We start from the raw sequence: 17,891 nt of genomic DNA on the forward strand, positions 1-17,891 counted from the left end.
CACCGACCCGACAAACAAATCGGTCTGATCACTTTTACTGCACAGCGAATGGCACAAAAAATATAGAAAAAATTACTGTATTGCTGGTTTGTGTTCATTTTAGGTCTGAAAAATCAGCATAAAAAGCGATAAAAAAATATGTGCAAAATGGTACCAAAAAAATCTGCCACTCGACCCGCAAACAATAATCCATCTTACAGCTGTTTGCCCCAAAAAAAAAAAAGTTACGTGTGTTTTAGTCTAATATTTATGGAGCGTTAAAAGGTAACTTATTGGACGCTGCCTCTGGCCCGGCCTAATAGACTTTCGTACATTGCAGGCCCAAACACCATTATTAGGCATTTAAGTATCGTAGTAACTAGGCAGCCCCATACTATCGAGTACTTGGGGAAGAGGGGCATTGACCGAACTCTGTCACACCTTCTTAGATGCCATGTTTGCTTTTGACAGCAACAAGTGGTTAGACTGCCAGGGTTGGTGTAGCAGCCGTACCTGTGCCATCCCTGCGGGGTACATCTGTTCTGGTGCTCAAAAGAGTTAATTTCCTTTAAAACAAATGTTTAACTTGTTAAAAAGCAACAAAATGTGTCTTGTGCTTTTTGCAGGTTTTTTTTCTTATTACAAGGATTGTTGGTGCCAATTTTCTTTTGAAACATTTTAATATCTGAGAAAAAAAGGTCAGTAAAGTCCGCTCAGTCTCAGCCTCGCTCAGATCCAGCCAGAGCAGCCTGGTTCATGAATCAGAAAATAGGAGGAATGACCCAGCATATCAGGCTATAAACTTGAATAAAACATAGCTTTTATTGAGCCATTAAAAAATGCTGCTACCACCATAATAAGTCTTAGTGCACACAAGGATCACAGCTGTCTCGACCTATGCGTTTCGACGTGCAGTCTTAATCATGGTCTGTCTGAACTGTGGACTAGTGAGCATATAAAGGTAGGTTGTAATTAAAGATAATAGTTATGTGCTCACTAGTCTCTGTGGTCAGTATGATTACCATAGACAAAAGGGAAATAAAAATGTTAGTGACACATATTATTATCCTCTAAAATTAATATCATTGACATGTAGAAAAAATAAAAATATTTGTGATACAAATCTAGAATAAATATAAAAACTAGCGATATACCATGTCCAAGGTGTGAACAAAACTGTCATTAATATTGTAGTATTAGATCCAGCCTGAGATTGAAAAATCTCAAGAATTAATAATCTGCTGGGATTTTACAACTCTGGAAATGTATGTGAAAAGGGAGATGATGCCAAGGGGATTAAGGATAAAATAAGTGGCCGCAGCCCTGTATGATGAGACATTTCCAACAGAGTGGAACTGCATCCTTAACGATTGTTCATTGAAGTTGATGGGATTAATCCTGAAATATGAGGAGCTGGAACTTACAAAAAGTAAAACAGAAATAAAAATTATCCAATCCTCATTGGAAACGTTTGTGCACAACAAGGATTTCACTAGCAGTAATGACAAACTGAAAGCTAATTTAGCGAAGATGGAAGATTTTATTATCAACATTAAAAAAACTAAATTCAAGCATGATAGTGAGGATTACTCACAAAACAAAGTGTATGATTGGAATAAAGCTCCATTTTCTATTCTAAAAAAGCTTCCCTACAAACATACAACAAAACCTGCCAAAGTCAGTTTCAAGGGTATGGAGGTTTCTACAGATTTTTCATCTACCTTTTCTACATCAGATGAACATTCAGATTCCTCAGTAAGCTCAGCAAGTGAAAATCAGCAATTTATGACCAGCAGAAGTATCCAGCAAAATACAGGGTGGACCATTTATATGGATACACCTAAATTAAATGGGAATGGTTGGTGATATCAACTTCCTGTTTGTGGCACATTAGTATATGGGAGGGGGAAAACTTTTCCAGGTGGTTGGAGACCATGTCAGCCATTTTGAAGTCGGCCATTTTGGATCCAACTTTATTTTTTTTAATGGGAAGAGGGTCATGTGACACATCAAACTTATTGAGAATTTCATAAGAAAAACAATGGTGTGCTTGGTTTTAACGTAACTATTCTTTCCTGAGCTTTTTACAAGTTTATGACCTCTTATAAAATGTTTTCAAAGTGCTGCCCATTGTGTTGGATTGTCAATGCAACCCTCTTCTTCCACTCTTGACACACTGATAGCAACATGCAGAAGAAATGCTAGCACAGGCTTCCAGTATCCGTTGTTTCAGATGCTGCACATCTCGTATCTTCACAGCATAGACAATTGACTTCAGATGACCCCAAAGATAAAAGTCTAAGGGGGTCAGATCGGGAGACCTTGGTGACCATTCAACTGGCCCACGACGACCAATCCACTTTCCAGGAAACTGTTCATGTACGAATGCTCAGACCTGACACCCATAATGTGGTGGTGCACCATCTTGTTGGAAAAACTCAGGGAACGTGCCATCTTCAGTTCATAAAGAGGGCAACACATCATCATGTAGCAATTTCAGATATCCAGTGGCAATGAGGTTGACATTGATGAAGAATGGTCCCACTATCTTTGTACCCCATATACCACAGCAGACCATCAAGATACGAGATGTGCAGCATCTGAAACAACAGATACTGGAAGCCTGTGCTAGCATTTCTTCTGCGGTGTTGCTATCAGTGTGTCAAGAGTGGGAGAAGAGGGTTGCATTGACAATCCAACACAATGGGCAGCACTTTGAACACATTTTATAAGTGGTCACAAACTTGTAAAAAACTCATGAAAGAATAAAGTTACATTAAAACCAAGCACACCATTGTTTTCCTTATGATATTCTCAATAAGTTTGATGTCACATGACCCTTTTCCCATTGGAAAAAATAAAGTTGGATCCAAAATGGCCAACTTCAAAATGGCCGCCACGGTCACCACCCATCTGGAAAAGTTTTCCCCCTCCCATATACTAATGTGCCACAAACAGGAAGTTATCACCAACTGTTCCCATTTAATTTAGGTGTATCCATATAAATGGCCCACTCTGTACATCTACTAGTATGCCAAAAAACGGAGGAAGGGGGCGCCACAAACACAAGTGGAAACAGATATACCACCTGGAACAGAAACCACCGCTATTAGAGCTACCGATTTGGAGTTTGTCCAGTTTTGTGTTATCAGAGGAACAATTATCACTTTTAGTAAAAGGCCTAAGTTTTGCCCCTACCAATGAGTTTGATGTATTTAGAGCAATTTTGGATGTTAATAGACTGGCGTGGACCCTTACTGTGAAATGTCATTGTGATAGCTCTGATAATGATGTTGAAAATATTACTGATGTTGTAACAGTTAATTCTGATATTACTCCTAACAAATCTTTTTCAGAACAAAAGGTGTTATTACAATTGAAATCATTGGAGAGGGAATCTATGAAGTCTGATACCTCTCTGAATAGTCTGTTTCATAGGGGAAATCCATCCTTTAATCCACTTCAATCACGTTCTATGGTTTTAGACCACTTTCAGGATCTTATTGAAAAGGATTTGGTTTCTCTAAAAAAATGAAATCATTTATAGGGGAAATAAAAATAACAATCTAACTAGGAAAGAAAAAATTGCGCTGAGGGAACTCAAAATTAATATGAATTTCACAGTGCGACAAGAAGACAAGTGGGGCACAATAGTGGTATTACATTCTATTTAGCTCAAGCTCAGTTTGATTAATTTAAGAAACAAGAAACACGGATGTGTATTTGGAACTAATCAGAGACCTCAATATGGAATTATATATATTGCTACAAGAAGGTTTGAGTACAGGAGACTTGGATAAAAAAACTGGCGGAACAGCTCTATGTGGAACAACCTTTCATACCTATATATCATTAATTTCCTAAGATCCACAAAAACATATTTCCACCACCACTCAGACCAATAGTAGCGGGCTTAGGTTCTATGGGAGAGAGACTGGGTGTGTGCATAGATTTCTATCTTCAACCACTAGTGCAAGAAATTCCCAGCTACATTAGGGACTGTAAATTTGTGGCTACTGTATTTGAAGATTTTTCTCTAGGAAGAAAATTATCACTGACTATTATGCGATGTTATACACACGTGGTCAAAATTGTTGGTAACCCTCGTTTAATGAAAGAAAAACCCCAAAAGGTGACAGAAATAACTTGAATTTGACAAAAGTAATAATTAATTAAAAATCTTTGAAGTGATTTGAATACCGGGGAGGTCTATATATGTCTTATTTTTTAATAAGGCTTGGCTTATTGTGAAGGCTACATAGGTATTCCTGTGGGGAATATTACTGCAGGGGGTTAATTATCCCTGATAAAATGCTGCTATAAGGGAATCTGCAATGCACTTTATTGTCAGGCCCCCAAATTGGGGAGGCCTGTGAGGCCCTATATGCTGTGTCCTGGAGATATATCCTTTAAAATACCAATTAGGATTATTCATTCCTCTGAGTGAGGTGGATGTATCAACTTAATTAGGGGATCTATGGTGCGCCATTGTTATTATAGAGTGTCTATTTCTATGCTTTGTGGACAAAAGTGTACTATTCCCTTTATGTATTGTGCTATGGTGATCCTGTCTGGATACGTCCATTCTTCTGTTATTAGGTATTTCTGCGTTGTATTAATGGATTTTCAAGACACCCTCACAGAGTGAATAATAGATTGGGGTGATTTATATATACAGGTTCGGATCACATGCCTATATTTTAGGTCTTTTTCTTGTTACTAAGTATTTGTTGTGAGACTCTTAATAGTTTTAAACGCCAATATTAAAGGTTATTTTTTTAATGGGTATTTATTGTAAAAAGGTTTCTAGGCTACCCACGTTATTTATCGAGTTTTGTAAATCCAGTGTAACATTCTCTACAACTTATAGTCCGCAGTATAACAAAGTGGTGTCCATTATAAAGAAATACATACAATGTTACACCAGGATCCGGGGCTTAATACAATTCTTACCAAGGATATTGGGTTTGTGGCTGTGGTACCATCCTGTCCCCCAGTCTTTTCCTGAGTGAAGAGCATAGGCATTCTGCATCTACTACCTGGTTAAACCTTAGTGTTTTTTTCAAATGCGGAGCGAGCCGCTGTAAAGCGTGTTCACACACAGTGAAAAAGGATACGTTTACCTCACTGCATAATAATCGTATACACAAAATACATGACTTTATTAATTGCAGCACACTCTGGCTTATATACCTTGTTGAATGTATTACATGTAAGATCCAATACATTGGTTGTACTACCGGCCCTTTAATACTACGGGTTAGAGGACACATATCTGATGCGGTTAATCCTTTGGCCACAAATATTTCAGCAGCGTCAACACACTTCCGAACGTTCCATAAATGGGAAGTTTCAGCACTGAAATTTCAAGGCATAGAAAGAGTGTATAGACCTATCCGGGGGGAGACCATAGACGCAAACTGCTAAATAGGGAATCATATTGGATTTTTATGTTAGAAACCCGAGTACCCTTTGGATTGAATCTCAGGCAGGATCTAATGCTACAATATTAATGACAGTTTTGTTTACACCTTGGACATGGTATAGCGCTAGTTTTTATATTTATTCTATATTTGAATCACAAATATTTTTATTTTTTCTACATGTCAATGATATTAATTTTAGAGGGTAATATGTGTCACTAACGTTTTTATTTCATTTTTGTCTATGCTAATCATACTGACCTCAGAGACTAGTGAGCACATGATAACTATTATCTTTAATTACAACCTACCTTTATATGCTCACTAGTCCACAGTTCAGACAGACCATGATTAAGACTGCACGTCGAAACGCATAGGTCGAGACAGCTGTGATCCTTGTGTGTACTAAGACTTATTATGGTGGTAGCAGCATTTTTTAATGGCTCAAAAAAAGCTATATTTTATTCAAGTTTATAGTCTGATAAGCTGGGTCATTCTTCCTATTTTCTGATTTTAATATCTGCCTTTTTTATGGAGTTTTTCTTGTAATATAGGAAAGCCTAAGGCCAGAAATAAACCCCATAAAACACTGTACATGGAAACTTTGGTATCAAATAACTCCTGTCTTTGTGTTCTTACAAACAAGCTTTTATAAATGCCTCAAACTTCTGAGTGTGAATCAGACCTGAGATCTAACGTGATAGAAGATGACAGTCCGGTGAAGACGGGAAACATATAGACGGCCGGTGGTGATGTAGTCAGTGACTGACTCTGGCCAAATACTTTTATAGAGCCATAGTGGAAGATGAAGATTTCGCCTTCATCATGAAGTAGTTATTTCTCATGTCATGTGTAATGAATATCTCCTGCAGTATTGCTAATGCCGATTCCAGTGTCCGTAAATGAGATGAGAATTAGCAATAAGGAAGATGAGTCTATGAGAAAGGTATTCAGCTGCAGACTCCGAGGAAGAAACTGCTTGTTGTCTGTGGCCTAAAATATATAGGTTTTATTACTAGATGTAAAGAAGAAAACTAGATACTGTAAAACCTAAATCTCCTCAAATGTTTCCCTTATTATCTCCAGTAATTGTATTATTACACAGGGTTTTCATGACGTTACATCGGCTCAACTTCTCATTCAGGTCTCTGCAATATCGGATCCTCTCAGTGAAGATCTTCTATATAAGAGAATTTTCCTGATTTACCCATCAAAAATGAATATAGACACAGACAAGATGGCTGAGAAAATATTACACCTCACCCTAGAGATCCTCTTCCGGGTTACTGGAGAGGTGAGAGATTCTGATGACATCACATTACATCATTCTTATCTATGGGAATAACAGATGGACAGAACTGGAGAGGTGAGGACTCTGGAAATGTCTGGAGTGAGATTTATGAATGTGTCTCTCCATAACCAGGATTACACAGTAGTGAAGAAGACCTCTAGTGAGCGCTGTCCGGACCCTGTGTCTGAGGGATGGGGAAGAACCCTGAGCCCAATCACGGAGCTTCCACCTCACCCCCTGATACATGAGGACATCAATGACCAGAAGATCCTAGATCTCATCTACAAGATGATTGAGCTGTTGACTGGAGAGGTGACACTGCTGGGAATGCTGGTACATTTTATAGTAAAGCTATGAAGGGATTGGGGGGATAACAGTATCATTGTGTGTGTCAGGTTCCTATAAGATGTCAGGATGTCGCTGTCTATTTCTCCATGGAGGAGTGGGAGTATTTAGAAGGACACAAAGATCTGTACAAGGACGTCGTGATGGAGGTTCCCCAGCCCCTCACATCTCCAGGTAATAGACAGGTCTGAATACACAAGGCCTATAATTATCTGTATGTAAAGAATAAATTCAGTCCCTGTATGTGTTTCTTCCAGATCTATCCAGTAAGAGGACAACACCAGACAGATGTCCCCGTCCTCTTCTTCCACAGGACTGTAAACAAGAAGATCCCAATATTCCTCAGGATCATCAGGTAGATGGAGAGAAGGTGTCCTGAGATCTCTCCTGTGATGTGTATACGGCTGTGAAGGTCTTGTGCTCGGTCTTGATTTATCCACCAGAATTATATGGTTTATACTTGTATAATGAGAATGGTGGAGATGGCTGGATTAGAGCTGATCATTAATGATGAGCGAGTGTATTCGTTACTATTCACACACATAGTACGGTATTGGGGTTACTTGTTATATTGCTAGTATTTGTGTACTCGCCTCGCTATATTCAGATGTCCTGCCTTGCAGTTTTGGCGCCTTCCTTGTAGCCACTAAACATGCTGGGCTTCATAACCAATCATAGTAATACCGCAGACATCTTGGTTGTGGCATTACTGTGATTGGCTGGCCGCCCAGCATCATAGGGTCTATTTTTCCAGCACACACAGAAGTAGCATTTTGTGCTGCCTTTTTTTTTTTAGCACCGGTCTATTTTCCCTGCTGTTTTAGGGGTCAGAGCCTGCCTTCTGTCCATATTAGTCTACTTAAAAAAGCTTTTTGTGCCCTACACAAAGCAGTAGTCCAAACATTTCCTACTGCCTCCTACAAAGCACGCACCAGGCCATTTTAACCATTATTTTTGGGGTGACAGCCTGCCTTCTGTCCATATTAGTCCACTTAAAAAGTCATTGAGTGCCCTACACAAAGCAGTAGTCCAAACATTTCCTACTTCCTGTTACAAAGCATGCACCAGGCTATTTTAACCACTATTTTGGGATGTCTGCCTGCCTTCTGTCCATATTAATCCACTTAAAAAATCATTGAATCATTGAGTGCCCTACACAAAGCAATAGTCCAAACATTTCCTACTGCCTGCTACAAAGCACGCACAAGGCCATTTTCCCCGCTGTTTTTGGGGTGTCAGCCTGCCTTCTGTCCATATTAGTCCTCTTAAAAAATCATTGAGTGCCTTACACAAAGCAGTAGTCCAAACATTTCCTACTACCTGCTACAAAGCATGCACCTGGCCATTTTAACCACCATTTTGGCTGTGACAGCTAGCTTGGCTTGTGCCATCAACATCTGAAAGTCTGTCAACAAAATGCCAAAAAGCCTGTTTTTAAGGGATGTGGACGTGGTGTTTTCAGTGGTGCACAAGAAGGCACTCAGTCTGTGTCAGGTCAGAAGAAGCTTGATTCATCCACCATGTTCCTGGAAAAATTTCCCGGTCTGGAACGTAAATGTGTTTAGAAGCCACAACAGCGAGAGCAGATTCTGTCTTGGATAGCAGACAAGGCCTCTATGCATTTGTCAAGCAGCAACAAATCTTCCACGACCACACAGTCTACTGTGGATACACAGAAGGCTGGCCCATCCAATCCTGAAGTTGGTTCTCCTTCCTCCAACCATTATCAGTCACAGGACACATATGACCCCAAGCTTGGCCACTCTGATTATTTGTTTGGTACGTATCCTTTGGTTGACTCTGGACTATCACCGTGCAGCATTGAAGAGGGACAAGAGGAGGTGGCATGCGTTGATGCTCATATATTTGAGGACCTACGACCAGAAGAAAGCCACTTGGCGTAACGTCATTTTTTGTCTCCAGAGGTGGAGGCTGATGATGATGAGACACAGTTGCTATCAAGTCAGCCTACAATGTCAACTGGGAAGAAGGATGAGATGGAAGACTAGTTGGTCGATGATGAGTCTACTGATCCGACCTGGACCGTTGGCATGCATAGCCATGACAGCAACACAGAGGAAGATGGATATGTAGCACCAGCACAGGCACCAAGGGGTCGTGGTTTGCCCAGAGTGAGAACTGGGTCAACTGTTTACAAGAGCACCCTCGCTGTGCGCCAAGTCAGGGCAAGGGTGTTCAGCTGCTGTGTGGTATTTTTTTTCTGAAATTCCTTCAGAGAAAAACATTGTAGTCTGTAGCATCTGCCATACCAAGTTGAGCAGAGGCCAGGGCAAGGGCAACCAACATACTCACCATCTAAGGCTCAAGTTTGATGCTTGAAAACCTTCTATTCAGGAGACATAAATACCAAACAAAAATCTAGGTTGGGAAGACATCAGCCTACCACCAGGATATAGGAGTGCTGCCGGACTAAGGCACCCTGAAGGAAAAGCCCCCCCAGAGACGGGCCGCCCTCCGGGCACCCAGTCTTTCATACTCCAGAGAACGTACCTTCACCAGGTCACCTAGGATGTTCCTCCAAACTTCATCTACACTGAGGATTTTACTCTGCATCGAAACTAAAACTCATGCGTTCCACGTGAAATACCTGACCACTACACTTACTATGAATAAAATGGTTCGGTCCCTTCTCCCAAGGTCTCCGAATACTCCATAGGCCCACCCGGCATAGGACAGAGTAGCCAGCCGCGACCAACCAATGGAAGGTCCCACCCTGTTGTACACCTCTGTATTAAAGGTTCATGCTTTCCAGCATGTTAGCACAAGCCTCATGGGGGCAATTCCTGTCCTTGGAGCTCCTGTACTTCAAATTGCCCCTTACACACAGTTTACCTTGGAAGCAGCACCAAGTCAAGTCCCAGTACTTCTTGGGGATCCTGCTAGAATTTAATAAACTCAACCCAACCTCCAGATCCCGACTTGGGCAGTACTTGAGGACCAATGGACTCTGAAAATGAGAAAGCAAGGCCCTCCTATTGAGGAGTTTCCTCGGGAGGGACCTCACCTCCTACATTTCCAGACCCCACCAGTGGATCATTTTGAGAACCGAGGTAACATAAGCCAGGAGATGCCCATGCGGTGTGCGAAGATCCTTCAATCTTCCCCCTGTCTCCCATTCCTGTAAGAAAGGCTGAAACCATCCCTTGCAGGATAATACCCACGGAGGAGCCCTTTCCTTCCAGAGGTTTGCCACGTTAACTTTCAAAAAGGTGTTCACTAGGAACACCATGGGGTTCACCATATCCAACCACCCTAGTCTCCTCGTGCAGTAAGTGACCTCCCGCTTGACTAGGTTCAGTCTATTCCCCCATAACATCTGGAAGAACAGACTGTAGACCCGTGTCCAAAGAGGCTCTAGCAAAACACAGACGCAGCCCAGGTATATTAGCAAGGGTAGCAGGAAAGCTTTGCACAGGCCAACCCTTTCCCTCAGGGTCAGAGGCCAACCCTTTCCCTCAGGGTCAAAGACCAACCCTTCCATTGGTCCACTCTTTGGGTGACACCTTTGATTCTGCCTTCCCAGTTTTTCATGGGGCAATCACCCTGGCTGAATTCGGTGCCCAGGACTTTGGCGTGCTCTTGGGGTTCGGGGAGGGTGTCCGGAAGATCAAACTCAGGATCTCCACCTCTCAGCCAGAGACTTTCACCCTTATCCTGGTTGACCTTGGACCCGGATGCCTCCGAGTAGCGCTCCACTTCTGACATCACCTCCATTGCCTCCTCTTGCGAAGAAACAAAGACGGTGACATCGTCCGCGTAGGCCACTACCCTCAGGATAGCCTCTGTCGCCGCCCTGCCGATCCACACCCCTGCCAAGGATCCAAAATCGATCCTTCTGAGAAAGGGATCAAGTGCAAAGGCGTAAAGCAAAGGGCTAAGAAGACAGCCCTGATGGACACCAGATCCTACCCTGAAAGGTTGTCCAATCCATTCATTTACCAGAGGGAAAGTCTCAGCCCCTGCATACAAGGTCTTAAGCCTCTCCACAAACCCTCCAGGCAGACCATACCTCAAGAGTGGACCAGAGGTACTCATGGTTAACCCGATCAAAGGCTTTTGCCTGATCCAGGGTCAGCAAGAACCCCTTCCAAAGGCCTGCCCTGCCTTGCTCCACGGCCTCTCGGACAACAAGAACAACACTAAAAGTGCTACGGCCAGGAACGCAACAGTGCTGAGCCTTCGAAAGGAGCCGGGGTGCAAACTTCACCAGCCTGTTGAAAAGTATCTTAGCCAAAATCTTCCTGTCCACATTGAGAAGTGCTATGGGACGCCAATTCTCAATGCGTGACGGATACTTACCCTTCGACAAAATGATCAAAGCTGACCTCCTTAATGATCTCGGCAGAGTGCCCGAGGAGAGACACTCATTAAACACCTGAGTCAAGAGGGGGACTAAAGAGTCCCTAAAGGTCCTAAAGAACTCGGATGTTAAGCCATCCAGACCTGGCGACTTTTTGGGTTTAAGCCCATTGATTTCCAGTCTCGTGAGCGGTGATAAGGCTATTATCAGCATAACCATCCCGCTGCTGTGTCTCGTGAAACAAACACTGCATAATCTCAAAGAGGAAGCTTTGAGTGCCCAGCATGTTGATATGAAGCAAGATTTCCCAATGGGTGTTACTATCCAGCCCACCCAATATTCTGAGGCAACAATGAGTGATGAGGAGGAAGATGAGGAGGGAGAGGGCTTGTTTTTCTGTGCTACCGAGGGGACTCGTAATGCTACAGAGGGGACACCCAACCCAAGCTTCATGTCTGTGCAGGCTGGATGGGCTGGAGAGGAGGACGAGGAGGTGGAGGAGGAAGAGGAGGCGAGTCAGCGTGAGGATAGGATGGTTATTTTTTCTACAGTTGGGGACACAGAACATTTACCGTTTTGCAGCTTGGCCTACATGGCACAGTACATGTGTAAGTGTCTGTGGCAAGACCCTCGCGTGATACACATTTTATCCAACAACCTATACTGCTTGGCCACCTTTCTCGATCCACGTTACAAGGAGAAATTTCCTTCTCTCCTTTTGGAGTCACCAAAGAGTTTTACAATGGAATCGTTTAAGAAGGCCGTTGTAGATTAGTTGCTGAAAACATCACCCTCAGACAATGCTGGTGGCAGAGGTACCAGCTCTTTTCAACACCAAGGGATAATGGGGAGAGACACGAACACCAACGGATTTGGGGGGAAAATGTGCACAAATTGGGCAATTTTCAATTTACCAGCACAACAGCAAGGGCTATCTGTGCCTGTAACAATGCCAAGGAGGGATAAGTTGCAGAACATGGTCAAGGGTTACTTAAGTGACCATACTTGGTCCTTTCTGACACTTCAGTTCCCTTTTAATTATTGGGTGTCTAAACTGAAGACTTGGCCCAACCTCTCTTTATATTCCTTGGAGATGCTGGCCTGCCCGGCTGCTACTGTGGTATCTGAGCGTGTTTTCAGTTCCGCTGGGGCAATCATCACTGATAGGCGCACACGCCTCTCCACGGAAAATGCAGAGAGACGTACTGATTAAATTCAACAAGGACTGGATATCTCCACAGTTTGTAATCCCTCCAGATGACAGCAAGCCAACCTAAATTCACCAAAAATGCATATTCTTGCTACTGCTGTTAACGTCACCCCCTTCCCATAAAAACCAGATTCCTTCCTTCGTCAAACATGACTCAGCCCATAGGGCTAATTTTTTCAAACCCTATGCACATTGTGCAGTGAACAAACCAGGACACTATTCCTACTCCAGCCTAACTGCTATTTGTGATTTGAGGCCTTTGTGATGGTGGCTTCCTGCGTCAACCATGACTCAGCCCATAGGGCTAATTTTTACAAACCCTATGCACATTGTGCAGTGGACAAATCTGGAATGTACAGGGGTCCTACCAAACTAATATTTGTCATTGGAGGCCCTTGTCACAGGTTGTGTCACATTGAGACTGAGATATTCAATAGAAATGTACTGTCAGTCACCCTATTTGGCAAAAAATATGCCTAGCTTGTACCTCATTGTGACTGAGATAGAGGATACATATTCAATAGAAATTTACACTGACTGTTGATGACCGACTGATGGCCCTCTGAAAACTTGAATTGAGGGCCACAACTTCTACAGTACTCCATCGTAGATAATGTTTGACAAGGGAAGCCCTTGTCAAGGAATCTCCCTGCACCTATGACACAGCCCCCAGGAGTAATTTTTGGAAATACGATGCACATTCTGCACTTGACCAAGTAGTTCAGTATCAAGAAGTCTTCTCTACCTATATAATCTTGGGAATATTGACAATCAAAATCTCTGAGCCATTTGGAGAAGCTTCTCCAATCCATCCTGGAGGGGGGGCACCATATATCCTTTGTCCATTGACTTGCACAAGTGATATATTTGAGCTCGTCATCCAGTTGTCTACTGCAGCTTTATTTTTCCAGTTCACTGAGTTCAGCCATACCAGAGGATCGCAGGCCGCACTCACTTCTACCTTCTAGTACTCCATATCTCGTTGCCTTTTTCTCTATAGTCTCTGCCCTTAAATGAGTTAAATAATAGCGTGAGGGCCCTACAATATGAATAAGTGAGGGCACTCTCAAATGTACACAAGAGGGACCTCCAAAAATCTCTAGAGGAGGGCACTTCAAAATGTATGTTACAGGGACACACGAGGGTTCTCACAAAACTCAGCTTTCCTGCCTACTGCAGAGCCTCTGAACATTTGAATATACAGTGCCTACAAGTAGTATTCAACCCCCTGCAGATTTAGCTGGTTGACACATGCGGAATTAACTTAGCATTGTGACATTTGTACTGTAGATCAGCCTGGAAGTGGGAAATGCACTGCAGCAAATTTTTTTTTTTTGTTTTGTTTTGTTTTTAAAACGTTAAAAGTTAATTCAGAGTGTCATTTATTATTCAACCCCTCAAACCACAAGAATTCTGTTTGGTCCCCCTAAAGTATTAAGAAGTAGATCAGGCACCAAGAATAATGTGCTTCACATGTGTGGATTAAAGATCTCTTTTGCCAGCCTTTTCTGACTATTTAAGACCCTCCCCAAACTTGTGAACAGCACTCAGACATGGTCAACATGGGAAAGACAAAGGAGCATTCCAAGGCCATCAGAGACCAGATCGTGGAGGGTCACAAGGCTGGCAAGGGGTACAAAACCCTTTCCAAGGAGTTGGGCCTACCTGTCTCCACTGTTGGGAGCATCATCCGTAAGTGGAAGGCTTATGGAACTACTGTTAGCCTTCCACGGCCTGGACAGCCTTTGAAAGTGTCCTCCCGTGCCGAGGCCAGGCTTGTCCGAAGAGTCAAGGCTAACCCAAGGACAACAAGGAAGGAGCTCCGGGAAGATCTCATGGCAGTGGGGACATTGGTTTCAGTCAATACCATAAGTAACGTACTCCACCGCAATGGTCTCCGTTCCAGACTGTAGTGCCGGCGTCCCTGCCCTCTGCTAGGCAGGGACGCTGTTCCCCTCACCGCTCTGCTCCGTGCCCGGCGTCCCTCTCCCGCTCTGCTGGCAGCGCGCGCTCCTTCCCGGCCACTGTGCTTAGGGCGTGCGCGCGCGCCCTCCCTCCCTCTTAAAGGGGCCGCGCGCGCCGTCCTAAGGAGTCCCCGGCCAATGGCCGGAGGACTTTACCATATATAAGGCACCTCCTCCAAAATGGAGGTGCCCGAGCAATGTTGTTGCACCGTTCTACTCTGCTTCAGCCCTCAGGTCCCGTTGCCAGTTACCTGCCAGATTCCTGCCAGCTTGCTGTCCTAATCCTGCCTGATTTCCTGTTACCTGCCTGCCTGCCTGAGGTCCGACGGTCTGCCTTACAACTCCGGTCAGTCTGTCTAAGGACCAACTTGCCCGCTCACCTGGGAGCGCACATCAGCTACCTGCCTGCTTGCCTGAGGTCCGACGGTCTGCCTTACAACTCCGGTCAGTCTGTCTATGGACCAGCTTGCCCGCTCACCTGGGAGCGCTTCTCCGCTACCTGCCTGCTTGCCTGCCCGGAGGCTCCGCTGTCACGTGCTGTGACCACCAGCTATTCCAGACTCTTGCCCGCTCACCTGGGAGCGCTTCTCCGCTACCTGCCTGCTTGCCTGCCCGGAGGCTCCGCTGTCACGTGCTGTGACCACCAGTTATTCCAGACTCTTGCCCGCTCACCTGGGAGCGCTTCTCCGCTACCTGCCTGCTTGCCTACCTGGAGGCTCCGCCGTCACGTGCTGTGACCACCTGCTATTCCAGAGACTCTCGCTTGCTCACCTGGGAGCACACATCCTCCATCTGCCTTGCTAGCCTACCTGGAGGTTCAGCCATCACAGGTCGTACCTACCCTCTACCTAGAGACTGCCCCGGTCACTTGCCGTGACCTCCAGCCCGTTCTTCCAGAGACTGCCCCGGTCACTTGCCGTGACCTCCAGCCCGTTCTTCCAGAGACTGCCCTGATCACTTGCCGTGACCTCCTGCCCGTACACCCAGAGACTGTCCCGGTCACCTGCTGTGACTGCCTGCCTGGTCGCCACCCGCTCCCTTACAAGGACCGCTCCCTTGTATAGTAGCCCAGAGGTTCCGCCTCCCAGACCCGTTAGTTTGCTCGGGCCATGGAACCCGGTGGCACCCAAGCTCCCTCGCTCTCGGACCTGTGTCATGAACTGTCCCGTCAAAGGTCCCAACAGGAGTCCATCCTGGGTCACCTGCGGAATGTCAATACTCGCCTGGACACTCTGACTGCTCCACCAACAACCTCCGCCAGTGCCATGTCTCGCAATCCGGCAGCTCCGCTGTCCACTAACACCATGATATCCTACTCCGGACCTCGGCTTTCTGCACCTCCTCGCTTCGGAGGCGACTCAGCCCAGGCTCGGGGCTTCATAAATCAGTGCACCCTGCACTTTGAACTATTGTCCCACCAGTTTAACTCCGACCGAGCCAAAATTGCATTCATCATGTCCCATCTCACCGGGGAGGCCCTGGCCTGGCTAAATCCTCTATGGGAGAGAGGAGACCCCCTGGTGTCCAACTTGCCTGCTTTTCTCACGGCTTTCCGGAAAGTCTTCGACGAACCCGGACGGAAGACCTCATCCGCATCATCGTTGCTACGCCTCCGTCAGGAAAGTCTCACCGTGGGCCAATATGCCATACGGTTCCGTACCCTTGCCTCGGAGCTGGCCTGGGATAACGACGCTCTGGTTTCCGTCTTCTGGGAGGGTCTGTCCGGCCGTATTAAAGATGAACTTGCCGGTCGGGACATTCCTACCACTCTCGATGACTTAATAACTCTTGCCACCCGGATTGACCTACGGTTCCAGGAGCGTGCCAGAGAGGTCACCCGTGAGAGGAGGTTACCACGTCTAGCTCCTACTTTTCAGAAACCCATCACTCCATCTGTCTCTAACCAGGTACACCCTCCTGAGCCTATGCAGGTCGACCAGACCAAGATGGTCAAGACCCGTCAGGACTTACGCCGTGCCGAGGGGACCTGCTTCTACTGTGGCAGTAAGGAGCACCGGATCCGTGCCTGCCCGGAGAGGTCGGGAAACGCCTGTGTCTAGGTTCGCTCAGAGAGGTCCACCTAGACAAGAATAAATCCTTTCCATCCCTGCTGTTGTCAGTTTCAATCGTCTACGGGGAGAACCGTTATTTCGAACTAGCCCAACTGGACTCTGGAGCAGCCGGGAATCTTATTTCACAGTCCCTGGTAGAGAAATACCGCATCCCACCAAACCTCTGGCTGTACCCTTGTCTGTTGCTGCTGTGGATGGGGGGCTCTTACCACGCCCCATCCAACTCATCACCGAATCCATTACTCTGCAGGTGGGAATGCTGCATTCTGAAAGTATCTCCTTCCATGTTCTGCCTGGACTCTCTCACGCCCTCTTGCTAGGCCTACCTTGGCTCCAGAAACATGCACCCGTTCTTGACTGGCAGACCGGAGAAGTCCTTCGCTGGGGACAGGGCTGCCATAAGACCTGTCTGGTTCCCGTTCATCCCGTCCGTCCTTCTCCTACCCCAGCTAATCTACCTGGACTTCCGATTCCTTATTGGTCTTATGCTGATGTCTTTAATAAAAAGGAGGCAGAGACACTACCCCCTCATAGACCATACGACTGCCCTATCGACCTGTTACCTGGTACTTCTCCTCCCCGTGGGCGTATTTATCCATTATCCGCTGCTGAGACCCGATCGATGTCCGAATATATTGAGGAGAATCTGGCCAGGGGATTCATCCGGAAATCTACCTCCCCGGCGGGAGCAGGCTTCTTTTTCGTCAAAAAGAAGGACGGCTCTCTCCGTCCCTGTATAGACTATAGAGGCCTTAACCAGATCACGGTGAAGAATAAGTACCCCCTTCCGCTCATTCCGGAGTTATTTGATCGTCTGAGGGGGGCTAGAATCTTCACCAAACTGGACCTCCGTGGGGCGTACAACCTGGTTCGTATCCGTCAGGGGGATGAATGGAAGACGGCATTCAACACCCGGGACGGCCACTATGAATATCTGGTAATGCCCTTTGGCCTCTGTAACGCTCCTGCCGTCTTTCAAGAGTTGGTCAATGACATCTTCCGGGACCTTCTCTACTCCTGCGTAGTGGTGTACCTGGACGACATCTTGGTCTTCTCTCCGGATCTCCAGACTCACCGGAGGGATGTTCGTCAGGTCCTGCTCAGGCTCAGGCAGAACCATCTCTACGCTAAATATGAGAAGTGCCTCTTTGAGCAGACCTCGCTTCCGTTTCTGGGCTACATTATCTCTCAGACCGGCCTACAAATGGATCCTGAGAAACTGTCTGCCATCGAGAAATGGCCCCGACCAGAGTGGTTGAAGGCTATTCAACGGTTCCTGGGCTTCG

General features: G+C 45.5%; 1 protein-coding gene across 1 annotated transcript in view; it reads left to right on the forward strand.

The window, feature by feature from the left end:
• The first annotated feature begins 600 nt into the window (after positions 1–600).
• The window catches only part of LOC141219410 (uncharacterized), a 30,573-nt gene continuing 13,282 nt past the window's right edge, over positions 601–17,891 (forward strand). The window contains exons 1-5 of the mRNA XM_073666130.1: positions 601–677; positions 6,547–6,696; positions 6,826–7,005; positions 7,089–7,212; positions 7,296–7,393. Coding sequence (XP_073522231.1) covers positions 6,619–6,696; positions 6,826–7,005; positions 7,089–7,212; positions 7,296–7,393 — 480 coding nt within the window. The 5' untranslated portion in view covers positions 601–677; positions 6,547–6,618. The remainder of the gene's footprint in view (positions 678–6,546; positions 6,697–6,825; positions 7,006–7,088; positions 7,213–7,295; positions 7,394–17,891) is intronic.

Source organism: Phyllobates terribilis, unplaced genomic scaffold (genome assembly GCF_046119375.1).
Source record: "Phyllobates terribilis strain yellow unplaced genomic scaffold, ASM4611937v1 Scaffold_268__1_contigs__length_2594270, whole genome shotgun sequence".
In the NCBI taxonomy this organism is placed as follows: Eukaryota; Metazoa; Chordata; class Amphibia; order Anura; family Dendrobatidae; genus Phyllobates; species Phyllobates terribilis.